Below are 14,056 nucleotides of genomic sequence, written 5' to 3'. Positions count from 1 at the left end.
GTAAGAACTCTTACAAGAAAACACAGGAGTAAATTTTTGTGACCTTGGATTAAACAATGTTTTCTTAAATGTGACATCAAAAACACAAGCAATGAAGGAAGAAAATAGATTAATTAGACTTTGTCAAAATTTAAAACTTTTGTACTTCAAAGGATACCATCAAGAAAATGAAAAGACAACCCACAAAATGGGAAAAAATATTTGCAAATCAATATTTGATACGGTATTTGTGTCCAAATAATAAAGAACTCATACAACTCAATAATAAAAAGACAAAACCCAACTTAAAATGTGCCAAGGGCCCATATCTTTTAGAAAATGAATCAATAATTAATAAATCCAATACCCATTTATGATAAATGGTACAGGTACTTTGAAAGTACCTGTTTATTCTGATGTTTTTCTTCCTGCATTGTAAGTTCCCTGAGAGTAGAGACCAGTTCTTCTTGCACATCATTATATCTTTTGTACCCAAAACAGTTCTTGGCACATAGTAGGTTCTAGGTGAATATGTTTTAAATGCCTGGATTAGAATGTTGGGTGTTGTGAATGGAAAAGAAAGAACGGTCTCAAAAAGGTTGAGATGGAATATACTTTGGAAAATACTGGTCTAGGTGGCTTTTTGAGAAGACAAAACTAGATAGCTTGCAAAGCAACAGATGCTCCCCATGAGATGGATGGCTAGGTATACACGGGATGAAAGGGTCCTGGTGAAGCCAGGGCATGAGTGACTGATAGTGATGGAGCCTCTCACACTAGCAAGAAAGTAAAGAAAGAGTCAATTTAGGGAGAAGAAGCTAAGCTCCATGAGGCAGAGGACATTCTGAGGGTCCCGGAGGACATCCAAGAAGAATGCCCAACAGGCCTCTGGAAAGGCAAAACTACATTTCAGGATGGGGGTTGGGGCTGAAGACAAAGGTAAGGGAGCCAAGGCAGAGAGGAGGCTGGAAGTGTTAGCCTAAAAGAAGTTTCCATCATGTACTCCTCCACGTTAAAACACTTCCATGCAGAAGGAAGGGTCTGAGAATGACTCACTGAGCTTAACAAGGTAAATGAAATACTGGTGACTCATTCATGGAAACCATAAATAAATTACCTGGAAATGGTTTTCCCCACTAGGCCTCAGGGAAACCAAATGTAAGTTATTTTTCCAAGATTTGAAATAGAACTTGCCAGGTTTGAGGGATTCTACTCAAAATTCCCTGCAAGATGAGGAGGAGCTTGGGTGGGCCGGCATACAAAAAAGAGACAGAAAGTTATTGCTGATTTGCGAGGTTATCACTGGGGGCAACTCTGGAGGGGACAGTTGACAGCATAACTGGGAACTTCCTCTGGACTGGTCAAGCACAGGAATGAGAAGACAGGAGAGCAGTGGTAACCCTAGGCCATAATAAAGGGTAGGAAGCAGAGCTTGTTGACCTTCCATGAGCCACAGAGGTGGGCTGAGACCCCACAGCCCATGAGACCCTGCTCCCAGGGCTCCTGGGAGCCTGCAAAAGGCCTCCCCCATGAGCTGTGGAGACAGCAAACTCAGCCACCTCTTAGCCTCGCCTCACCTTTAGCCTCCCCGACGCAGTCACACGAATATTTCTTGAGCCTCTCACACTCCCTCCTGCATCCGGGCCCTGCTTCAGCCTCATGGGGAATTCCCTATGCCAAATGACTGAGAAAGGACAAATGTGAGCCTGGTTGACAGATGAGTCTGCACCATCTGCTGGCACGAGCTCACAGTGGACAACTGTATAGTCAGGGGTGACCTGGAGAGAGTGGGGAAGGAAATTCCCTGCAGGCAGAACTTTGAGCAGCACAGTCAGCCTGGAAGGAGAAATGTCCTGAGGTAATACATTTATACTGTCACCAGGTTTATTAACTGTGTTTTCTTATTTTCTGTAGTCTTGATGCTGTGACATCTGGGGTCCTGCTGACTGGAGAGAGACTGCCCCCTCTAGGACTAGCTAATTCTTGAGACATTCTTGCCCCAGAGCGAACATGCAAACTGACCAATCCAGGATCCATACTCCAAACTACCTCCTTTATGGAGCTCTCGTAGGTTGAGCCAATACTTCCCAGCCCTAATCATCCCAGGACCTGGTACCAGATAACTAGAGGCAGCCCCCACACCCCAGAGCCTGCTGAAATTATTCCAACTAGCCAGTTCTAAGCTTGCTTACTCTGCCTTGCCTTGCCTTTCCCACAGAAACCATGATAAAGGTCATTGCCCACATTTCCCCCTCACTTTCCCTCTAACCCCTCACTGACCCTGGTGCTCCTCCATGTGGCCCTGCATGGTGTGCTGTACCTCCCACTTCCAGGGAACTGGGAGTAAAACCTTCCTCCTCCATGAGCCATTTCTGTGTCTGCATGCCTTACCATACCTGATGAAAACAAACCTGGGATACATTTTAAAACACCAGGTAAGAATTTGGATAGATGATGAGGTACTTGGAAGGGACAAGACTGAGCGATTGGTGTCGAGGTGGTTTGGAAATTATATGAATGGGCCCCCAGAATGCAAATATTTGTGGTTCTTGCTAATGCTCACCAAAAGGCCCTGATGGCAGAGGAGGCTCTTGGTAATCAGGTGGATGAGATGACCAGCCCTATGGATGTCTATGAGCCTTTTACCTCAGCATGATATTGCATGTTCAATGGGCTCATGGACCAGTGGTCATGTAGACAGAGGGAACACATGGACTCAGTAATGTTCATCCCTCTCACCAAGGGCGACCTGGCCATGACCCTGCTCAGACACCAAGTTGCCAGCAGTAGTGACTACGTATCTCTAGGACAGTCCCATATCTTAAGGCACCAGCCAGCATCCTGGGAGTGGGCTCATCATAACAAGCCCCTTCCTTCATAGAAAGGGCAGCATAGACTCTTTTCTGGAATATTCATTTATTGGGTATGTGGACTTGCTTTTCCCACTGCCATGTTTCTAGCAGCCATACAACAAGTTGTGGACTCAGTGAGTGCCCTTTTCATTTTGATGTATCCCAACATTGTTTCTGACCAAGGGCCCTCTTTTACAGCAAAAGAAATATGACAATAGGCTGATGTTTTGGGGAATCACTGATCTAATCATGTACCCCAATGCCCTGAGGCAGCTGGCTTTATACAATGCTACAAGAGCTTTGGAGAGTTCCAGAAAAGAACCAGGTGGGAGTCAGCATTCTGTGAGGTGATATGCTGCCCTAGAGGATGCAGCTTCCTCTCTGAACTAGTGACCAATACAAGGTATTGCATCTTAGCCAGAATCTAAAGGTTCAGGGACCAAGGAAATGAGGGTGGTGTTTCTTATGATTAAGCCTAATGCTAGCTCCTTGTAACTCAAAGTGTGGTTCATGGGCTGGCACCACTGGAAACTCCTAGGAGCTTGTAGAATCTCAGGCCCTACTCCAGAGTTAATGGATCAGAATCTGCATTTTAATAAAACTCTCTCTTTATTCATATGCATGTTAAAGTTTGAGAATCACTGGTCTAACCCACTCACAACACTTCTGCTTCTCATCCTCAAACCTCTGAGCTCTGCTTTTTAATAACTTTAGTACTCGAAAGATGGATGCTTCCATGAGGGATATAAAATGGTTCTGATGAAGTGGAAGCAGAGACTAGAAGGTCACCTGGCCATTTCAAGACCACCATGCCACTAGGAAATAGATAATAAAGGGACTTATGGGCTTTCATGGGGTGACTGATCCTGCTTATCAAGGGGAACTAGAGTTGCTACTACACAATGTGGCAGGAAGGAGGGTGGATGGAATTTAAGGGTCCTCTAGGGGATCCCCTAGTATTGTCTTATTTAGAGGTAAAGTCAATGGATCACTACTACAACCCTACAGAGGTAAGACTACTAAGGCCTCAGATTCCTCAGGAATGAAGATTTAGGCCACACGCTTGGAGAAGAAACCACACTGAAGGCACCGGGGAACACTGGATGGATGGTGGAAGAGGGAAGTAATAGGAAACATTGCGAAAGACTTTGGAATGGGTGTCCCGTGGAATGCTAGGTGCTGTCCAGAGCAGCCTTCCGAGTTATCTTAATTCTGCAGGTGTCTTGTTTTACAATGTCTTTGAGCTATTTTGCAACTTTGTAAGTTTCAGAAAACTGACTACAATGCAAATAATTTAGTCTATAGATGTGCCAAAGAATTTTGTCCAATGGAGGTACAATTGGGTCCAATGGCCCTACTTCCCAAGAAATCAGTTGAATATCTATGAACAAATTCATTTAGTCATTCCTCAATGCTTCTATATATCTGTTCTTTGGAGTTTCCTTTGAACTGTTTTTTAACACCTTACTGGTTCTCTCATTACTTAATGAGTTAAGTAAAATTTTCAACATGTGTTAATTTTATATTTGTACAAGAATCATTATTTTACCCTTTTAAAAATCATCTTTTAACAAAAGACATAAATACCAACTATGAACTCATGACCACTTGCCTAAATAAGGACTGTGCCTTCTATCCATTTTCTTCCTTTCTGTGTTATGTATAGATTTAAATATTTTAACTAATTTTATTTTTATTTATTCTCCTTCTCCTCCTAATATAGTATATAGGGTGTATCAGTGATGGTTCACTTGACAATTTAATTTTTAGAGTGTTGAATATAAGGTTAGATCCTGTCAGAGCCGGAGGATACTGGATCTGGAGCTGGACTCAGAGGAAGAATTGGATTTAGCAAGCATCAATAAATGAGTGGCAGAGAATTCTTGTTGGAAGGTTTCTTTTCTTTTTCTTTTTGGCTGAGTTGGGTCTTCGTTGCTGCACGCGTGCTTTCACTAGTTGCAGCAAGTGGGAGCTACTCTTCGTTGCGGTGCACGGGCTTCTCATTGCGGTGGCTTCTCTTGTTGCGGAGCACGGGCTCTAGGCGCGTTGGCTTCAGTAGTTGTGGCTTACGGGCTCTAGAGCACAGGCTCAGTAGTTGTGGCGCACGGGCTTAGTTGTTCTGCGGCATGTGGGATCTTCCCGGACCAGGGCTCGAACCCGTGTCCCTTGCATTGGCAGGCGGATTCTTAACCACTGTGCCACCAGGGAAGTCCCTGGAAGGTTTTTTGTTTGTTTGTTTGTTTTAAATATTTATTTATTTATTTATGGCTGTGTTGGGTCTTCGTTTCTGTGCGAGGGCTTTCTCTAGTTGTGGCAAGTGGGGACCACTCTTCATCGCAGTGCGCGGGCCTCTCACTATCGCGGCCTCTCTTGTTGCGGAGCACAGGCTCCAGTCGCGCAGGCTCAGTAATTGTGGCTCACGGGCCCAGCTGCTCCGCGGCATGTGGGCTCTTCCCAGACCAGGGCTCGAACCCGTGTCCCCTGCATTGGCAGGCAGATTCTCAACCACTGCGCCACCAGGGAAGCCCTGGAAGGTTTTTTTAAAAGCCAAAACCTGGGTAAAAAAGTGGATGTGGATGTTGTGCAGCCCGAGAAGTAACTGTAATATAGATCATTATACTATATATTTTCATATATATAATATACAGGCATACCTCGTTTTACTGCGCTTTTTTTTTTTTTTTTTTTTTAAATTTTATAGCTACTTTTATTTTTATTTATTTATTTATTTTTGGCTGTGCTGGGTCTTCGGTTCGTGCGAGGGCTTTCTCTAGTTGCGGCAAGTGGGGGCCACTCTTCATCGCGGTGCGGGGACCGCTCTTCATCGCGGTGCGCGGGCCTTTCACTATCGCGGCCCCTCCCGTTGCGGGGCACAGGCTCCAGATGCGCAGGCTCAGTAGTTTTGGCTCACGGGCCCAGCTGCTCCGTTGCATGTGGGATCTTCCCAGACCAGGGCTCGAACCCGTGTCCCCTGCATTAGCAGGCAGATTCTCAACCACTGCGCCACCAGGGAAGCCCTACTGCGCTTTTTTTAATGCACTTTGCAGATATTGTGGTTTTTGTTTTTTTTTTTTTTCACAAATTGAAGGTTTGTGGTTAAGCAAGTCTATTGGTGCCATTTTCCCCAAAGCATTATCTTTTAATAAAGGTGTGTATCGTGTTTGTTTAGACATAATGCTACTGCACAATAGACTACAGCATAATGTAAAGACAACTTTTATATGCAGTTTGGTGATATTCATTTTATTGTTGTGGTCTGAAACCAAACGTGCAGTATCTCTGAGGGCGTGTGTGTGTGCGTGTGTGTGTGTGTGCGCGCGTGTGTATGTATTTTTTTTAAACTACCAGCATCCAAAGCCTTCTCATTTGGAGGGCGTCTCCCAGCATGCAGGTCTTTATGGGAGGCAAGGCCTATTATCCAGGCTTGGAAAAATCAAATGCCCCTATCCAGGGTTTTGAATCTTCATGAAATGTTCCAAAGCCATGGGCAGCTGGCAGCCAGTTCCATGGTGGTGACCTGGGCAGCAGCTTCCTAACCAGACCCTTCCTGACGTATAAGCTTGGCTGTCACCCAGCCTTCTCAGATCTTCCCCAATTTCTGAATATCTTTCCCCAGGCTTCTAGTTAATTCTACAAATTCCCATAAGTTCCTTTCTGTTTAAGTTTTTGTCTCAAAACCTTGACTAGTGCAGTAAGTTTGGAAAGACATAAAAAGCTATGAACGTCAAGAGCAGTGTTTCTCAAATTGAGGATCTTGTTAAAAATGCCGATTTTTCTTCAGGAGGTCTGGGTAGGGCTTGAAACTCTGCATTTCTAACTAGCTCCTGGGTGATGTCGATAACACCAGTCCACAGACCACACTTTGGGTGTTGAGAACAACAGCACTGAACGTGGGACTTCCCTGGTGGTCCAGTGGTAAAGAATCCGCCTTCCAATGCAGGGGATGCGGGTTCGATCCCTGGTCAGAGAACTAAGGTCCCACATGCTGAAGGGCAACTAAGTCCGTGTGCCACAACTACTGAGCCTGCACACCTCAACTAGAGAACCCATGTGCCACAAACTCCAGAGCCCATGTGCTCTGGAGCCCTCGCGCCACAACTAGAGAGAAGCCCGCCCACCGCAACAAAAAAAATCCCACGTGCCGCAACTAAGACCCAACACAGCCAAAAAAATAAAGAAAATAAAGAAATATTAAAAAAAAAAAAGAAGCATTGAATGCTTGTAGAGAAGTGGCTGGAAAGTAGGGAGAGCAAGATCAAGAAGGTTCAACACTGTCTAATGGAGTTTGGACTTCATCCTGCAGGTAATAAGCAGCCATGAAAGGATCCAGGGGGAGTAAATTGAATAGATTTCCATTTTTCAAAGGCTTGTAGAAGTGATGTAGACAACAGAGCATGAGATGAGGTACAGGAAGTGGAGGAACCAGTTAGCGGTATGGCAGGCAGAATAACAGCCCCTGCCCCCAAAACGTCCTCGTCCTAATCCCCAGAACCTGTGAGTATATTACATTATAAGACAAATGGGACTTTGCAGTCATTAAGTTAAGGACTTTCAGATGGGAAGATTATCCTGGATTATCCAGGCAGACCCAATGTATTCACATGATCCTTACAAGTGGAGAACCTTTCCTGGTTGCCGTCAGAGGGAGACAGGATTACGGAAGAACGGTGGGAGACGCAATGCTGCTGGTTCTGAAGATGGAGAAGGAGGCTCAAGCCAAGGAATGCAGGTGGCCTCCAGGAACTGGAAAAGGCAAGGAAATGGACTCTCCCCTACAGCCTCCAAAAGGAGGCTTGATTTCAACCCAGTGAGACCCATCCAACTTCTGACCTCCAGAACTGTGACATAATACATTTGTGGGTTTTTTTTTTTTTTTTTGGCTGCACCGTGCAGCTTGTGGGATCTTAGATCCCCGGCCAGGGATCGAACCTGTGACTCCTGCAGTGGAAGCCTGGAGTTCTAACCACTGGACCACCAGGGAAGTCCCGCATTTGTGTTCTTTTAAGCCACTAAATTCATGGTAATTTGTTACCGTGGCAATAAAAAAATCAAATACAGGGGGCCACTGTGACATTCCAGGGAATGATGATGACAGCCTCACTGAAGAGAGAGGTAGCACAGAAGGAGAGACCTGGTTTGAAAGATTATAAAGAGGATAGAGAGGAAGGGTCATAGTCACCACCTGGGCGTCTGGGTGGGGATGGGTGGTGAGGAAGGGACAGGAGTTAAAGGAAGTTTCCAGGTTTCTCTCTTGGACAAATGGGTCTGTTGGTCAAAAGGAGGGAAAGAAGTGAGTGTGAATGCGTGTGGGAGAAAGCATGCGAGCGTGCACGCAAGTGTGTGAGTTGAGCGCATGTGAAAAAGCGCAGGAAAAGGAGGCAGGTCTCCCTTAATACCACTGGGCGCCTTGCTTCCAGTTCCATTTTTACCGAGAAACTGTCTAATCTTAGCTCTCAAGCTTTCCCTCCTGGGAAAAGCACGTGCTCACCGCCAGCACAAACAGTTGCTCTGCTTGTCAGTTATATTTTTCAGTTTAAATTAATGATTGCCGTTCTAGTCATAAACCAGGCTCCTGTGAGTTTAGATACAGCAAAACAATTCACCAGGGTTTGCTCTCTCCCGGATGAGCGGACAGCGTTGAGTTTCTACCCCTGCAAATCGGAGGATCAGACCTTGAACTGCGGTGACCCCTGCTTTGCTTCCTTTCCTGGCACAGCGTCCCCCGTCCCCAGGCTGGAAGCAGTCGGGGAAAGGGTGACCTGGAGGAGGCTGCCCAGGGCTTTCCCCTGGGCGGAGTCCATTAGGAATCATGAGGTTCTGTGCTTGCAACTTAACAACTATTTATAGTTCACACTCTGAGATTCCTTCACAGACACATGCTGGGGACCCAGCCTCCACAGGAGAACACGCCCCGTCTGGATCCCCTGCTTCGTAGCAAATGCAAGCCAGGCAAGCAGTTCTAGGAAACTCAGAGAGAGGGTGTAGGCAGCTCTAGTTGAGCTGATCTGGAGGTGGCTGGTTTCATCCGAAAGACATCCTGGGAAAGCTGAGAACTTCCAAACCTGCTTTGAATGATTTCTTTGCCTGTGCCTAACTTGCCAAGTGAGCTCTTCTGAGTAAAAGCAGAGCAAAGACCCTTTGTCCCTCACAACGCTAGGCGCTAGGATTGTTGATTTCCACCCACTGCTCAGATAAGGAAACCGAGGCTCTTGGAAGTTAAGATTCTTGTCAAGCATTGTGTCAATCAGACGTCAGAGCCAGGACTTGACTTCAGTCTCTTGATGACAAAATCTATATCTTTCGTACTTTGACCTGGGATACTATCCTCCCTGGGGAGGGACACTCCTCCCTCCCCAGCCACCCCCACAGGTCTTCAATCAACGTGTGGTCTGAAGGTTCTCCTGCGCAGAGGTGCCCAGCACATTGAGGGCTGTGACTGGGGCACCCAAATCACCCAACAGTAATACAATCCTCCCACCAGTAAGTACGCCTAATCCCCTGCCCGTGTGTTCAGCCCTCTGCAAGGTGCAGTGGGAAACAGTCATAGGACGATGGTAACTCCTGCCCTCTAAAAGCTTACAAAGCAACAGGGCTTAAACAGTGGGGTGTTCAAATCACAGAACCGGCACGGGGATCAGAACTGCTAGGCAGGGTCTGCTGGACTTTAGGACCTGTGCTCCTGCCCCCAATGCCAGACTGTCTCCCAGTAATGCTGCTTTCCAGTCCAGACAAGGAAACTGAGGTTCAGAGAGATGAAGTCACTCTTCCAAGGCCATAGAGTGGCCTGTGGCCACTGGGGGCCTCCTATTCCAGGTGCCATTTCCTCTTGCCAGGCCTCCCCGCTCTGCTCACTTCCACACTCTAGTTCTAAAGAGGAGGTCTAGCCGGGAGAGGACTCCTGGGTCACACTCAGCAGGTCGCCGTACTGCCCTGCTCTCAGTACCCACCAAAGAGGGCATCTGTGCCCCGCCCCTGCACTTCATGCCCAGCTTCCCCCATCTAACCCCATCACCACCACCACCCCGCCCCCCAAAAGTGCTACTTACATATTCTTTAATGTCCTTCGATTTCACAGCCTTGTAGGAAGAATATGCAGGGTAAAGGGTGCCAAATATTAGCCTGGAGGGGAGAGAGAGGGGAAAAAAAGAGAAATGTGATTTTCATTCATCCTATTTGATGGAAAATGTCATCTTCGATGCAAGAAGCATCCTCCAAGCTACAGAAAATGCTGCTGTGAGGCTTGATTAATTTTTCTGAATGCCCTGGCAAATGTCCCATGGCTGGGACATGCTTAGGAACCTCTATGTCCTGTTACAGCTCCACACCCACTTCCTTCAATCTGTCATTTGGCAACACAGCAGGGTGGTTTGAGGTCATGAAGCCAAAAATGGGGCCATCCTCTGGAAAGGCCGAAATTATATCTGGGGAGCAAGATAAGACAGCTAAGGGGACAAACGAGCAGTCTGAAAGGAAGCAAGAAATTTAAGAGAGGGATGGCCACAGTGCCAAAGACACAGGCAGCTTGGGGAAGCCCACTGGATTCTGTCACAAGCCAGCTCAGAGAGGGGGGGTCTCCCCAACACCCCCATGCTGTCCCGCCCCCTAAGCAGTATTCTCAGATACCAGGGAGAGTCCTCCTTCCTCTGTGAGCCTTTCCTGACCTCAGCACCCCCTGAAGATGAGGTTCCTCTCCTGTTCTTCACTGCCACTCCCTGGATAGTCCCCTTTCTCAGCCCTTATCCATACCACGTGCAATGGTTTATTCAATGTCTGTCTCTCCCACAAGACTTTTAAGTTCCACAAAGTCGAGGATGGTGTCTATCTCGCTCATGTAACCACACCCCCTGGGTCTGGTAAGTGCTCAGTAAATATATGTTCACTCTGGGAAGTTTCAGAGAGTGGTGAAGCAAAGGCCAGAGCCATCCAGGGGACACTCGTGACCTTGGGACTGAGGTCTCAGCAGCAAGGGGATGCCAGACAGCACTGGTCTGATTCAGCAAAGCCTCGGGCACAACTCCGCAGGCTCCAGAGAAATAAACACACTGTCCTTTGGCACAGATGTCCTGCTTATTAGCCACATCTTCCAGGGTGGTGTCCAGCCCCTGCCCTGAGGCAGCGTGTGAGCAGCAGAAGAGGCAGGTGGAAAATGCATCTCCACCCAGTGGCCCACGGATCTGCTCCTCCGTGAACCCCAGTGGCCAACAACATCTCCTGAGCAGTCACAGAGGTGGGAAGCATGGGCACCCAGGCAAGGGAGGTCAGTGCTCCGTCCGTCTGCTGGACTTGCATGTGAAGTGGCTGCCAGCATCCCCCCACCTGGTTCCCTTTTGACAGCACAGGGATAGCAAGACGAATTTGCTTTCCAGTCTCTAAAAGCTCTGAAACACAGACATGGAAGGGAGCAGACTCAGTAGTTCACTGCCCAGGGGAGGGAGAATGGGATGAAAATGGCAAGCTCTTCTAAATCTATTTTGGAAAAAAGAAGTAACAAATGAAGCAGGTCCAAGCCAAAGGGGCTTGGGACTTATGTCCATTCAGACTGAGTCCCCCTGACAAGGCCCTTCTCCTTCCTGGCCTCCCAGACCCCCCTCCCTTAGCTCCGGACCCTAAGGCCAGCAGCTGTCCCCCAGTGAGCCGGGCTCACAAGCTCACAATCTGTGACTTCCTGCTGTCTCGCTCTTCTGCCTGAATTTTAGTGCATGATCTTCCCACAACCCTTTTTTTCCCCCCTGAGAAAGTCTCACTAATCCTTTAAGACCCATCTCAAAAGAGCCACTTCTGTGAGTCTTTGATCACGTGTCCCTCAGAATTTTCTTGACACTTGTTAAGTCTATTACAGTCCTTATGTAGTAGTTTGAATTTAAAAAAAAATTAAAAATAATGATATTAATATCACTGAGTGGGGCTTCCCTGGTGGTGCAGTGGTTGAGAATCTGCCTGCCAATGCAGGGGACACGGGTTAGAGCCCTGGTCTGGGAGGATCCCACATGCCGCGGAGCAACTGGGCCCGTGAGCCACAATTACTGAGCCTGCGCGTCTGGAGCCTGTGCTCCGCAACAAGGGAAGCCGCGATAGTGAGAGGCCCGCGCACCGCGATGAAGAGTGGCCCCCGCTTGCTGCAACTAGAGAAAGCTCTCGCACAGAAACCAAGTCCCAACACAGCCATAAATAAATAAATAAATAAAAATTAAAAAAAATATATCACTGAGTACTCACTAATGCCAGGCACTGCTCCACAGCCTGTATATTCTCTCAATTCTCTCAACGCCCATACGGGATAAGAATTCTTACTACTCCATTTTACAGACTAGGGACTAGGCACTGAGGCCCAAAGAGACACAACAGCCAGGAGCCGAGCTGGGATGTGACCTGGGTAGCCTGACGACTGGCTTACTGTCTTCTCCCAGGGCTGCCTGGGCTGGTTGAGTCAGACCATCCAGGCCTGGGTGATTAGTGGGGTCCCTAGCACCTCACACAGCCCTTGCCCAAGTGGGTGCCGGACAAATGTCTGATGGGTGAATAAATGTCAAACAATTGCAATCTCTCTCCAAGGAACCAGCCCACTTGAGAGATTCACGTAACTCTCTCTACAAGATCAAGAGGAAAGCGGTAGAATTCTTAGAAAGATCTAATGCTGCTTAAGAGCTCAAGGTTGGCTCAAGTGTGGGAAGGGAAGGCTTGAGTGCCATTCTTTTTTTTCTTTTTTTAATTTTATTTATTTATGTATATATGTATGTATGTATGTATTGGCTGCGTCGGGTCTTCCTTGCTGCGCGTGGGCTTTCTCTAGTTGTGGTGAGCAGGGGCTACTCTTCATTGTGGTGCGCAGGCTTCTCATTGCGGTGGCTTCTTTTGTTGCGGAGCACGCGCTCTAGGCACGCAGGCTTCAGTAGTTGTGGCACGCAGGCTCAGTAGTTGTGGCTCATGGGCTCTAGAGCACAGGCTCAGTAGTTGTGGCGCACGGGCTTAGTTGCTCCGTGGCATGTGGGATCTTCCCGGACCAGGGCTCAAACCCGGGTCTCCTGCATTGGCAGGTGGATTCTTAACCACTGCGCCATCAGGGAAGCCCTTGAGTGCCATTCTTTAGAGGGGAGACGGGGCTCTGTGCTAATACACTCCTTCCAGTTTTCTGTGAACGAAGCCTTGCCCGGTGCCTCAGAGCCGCAGAGCTCTGCACCCACCCTCCCTCTGCCCACTGCCATTTACTGCTACCCAGAAGGCCCCTCCCCAACTTACTGCCTCCATCTGTCTGCCTGCTGCATTCCTCCTATCTTTGCCCTAATTCCTCCTAATGCTCCAAATTAGGGGCCTTCAGCCAGGTTGCCTCTCCTATCTCCTCCACAGCTGCAGTGGAGGGACCAGGAGCCTCATGTGGATTCTACCCTCTAAGGCAGTGGTTCCCAACTGGGGGTGAGTTAGCTGCCTGGGGGACATCTGGGCAACGTCTGGAAAGTGGCTGTCACAGCTGAGAGAAAGCTATTGGTATCTAGTGCGTGGAGACCAGGGACGCTGCTAAACGTGCTACAACATACAGGACAGCCCCAATAAAGCACGACCTAGTCCACAGCATCAGAAGTGCCGAGGCGGAGAAATCCTGGTCTAGGGTGATGTTTCCCGGTCCTTGGGTCCTGGGCCCTTCACCCAACCATCATGGGCAATCTGCCCCAAGAGTTTTTTTTAAAGTGCCCAGAGTCCCAGGCACACAGCAAATGCAGTCCAAAATGGCAAAGACCATACACCTACCCCATTGGCCAATGTCAGGAAAATGCAACTCTGAAGCTACCTATCAACTTCTGACCAAGGAACAGAGGTATTGCTCACAGGAATTAACGGTTAACTGTGGCACTAGTTATCGTCACCGAGAAGGACTGCCCACCGTTCCCTGGAGCCTGGAGTGACTGCAGGGGATAGGGCTCAGCTACAAGCTGTGGCACCACCGTCACCAACTGGGGCCAAGACTTTTGTAAACCATGAAACGACAGTATCTTCCACAGTCTTCTCAGGCATCTTAGTGTTGGGCCAACATTTCCCAATGCCAAGTTATCTTGAAAATTTAAAAAAAATCAATACTAGCAATATTTTTTTCTGAAATTAATTTTTAAATGTAAAACAACAGGCCTATTTGTACAGTTGTTCATGTTATGATAAAACAAATTGAATTTAAGAAACGGTACACCATAAGAGCAGAAAGTAAGATCTACCCCAGCTTGGAGAGGTCTCTGTAG

General features: G+C 47.7%; 1 protein-coding gene across 4 annotated transcripts in view; it reads right to left on the bottom strand.

The window, feature by feature from the left end:
• REEP1 (receptor accessory protein 1) overlaps nucleotides 1-14,056 on the bottom strand; it is a 111,889-nt gene that overhangs the window by 49,428 nt on the left and 48,405 nt on the right. For all 4 annotated transcript variants that reach the window (XM_082357687.1, XM_082357690.1, XM_082357691.1 and 1 more), the window contains exon 2: nucleotides 9,878-9,950. In XM_082357687.1, coding sequence (XP_082213813.1) covers nucleotides 9,878-9,950 — 73 coding nt within the window. The remainder of the gene's footprint in view (nucleotides 1-9,877; nucleotides 9,951-14,056) is intronic.

The sequence above is a fragment of the Balaenoptera borealis genome, assembly GCF_965194805.1.
Source record: "Balaenoptera borealis genome assembly, chromosome: 15".
Lineage (NCBI taxonomy): Eukaryota > Metazoa > Chordata > Mammalia > Artiodactyla > Balaenopteridae > Balaenoptera > Balaenoptera borealis.
The sequence above is the reverse complement of the archived record's forward strand: the minus strand, read 5'-3'. Positions and strand labels throughout refer to the sequence as shown.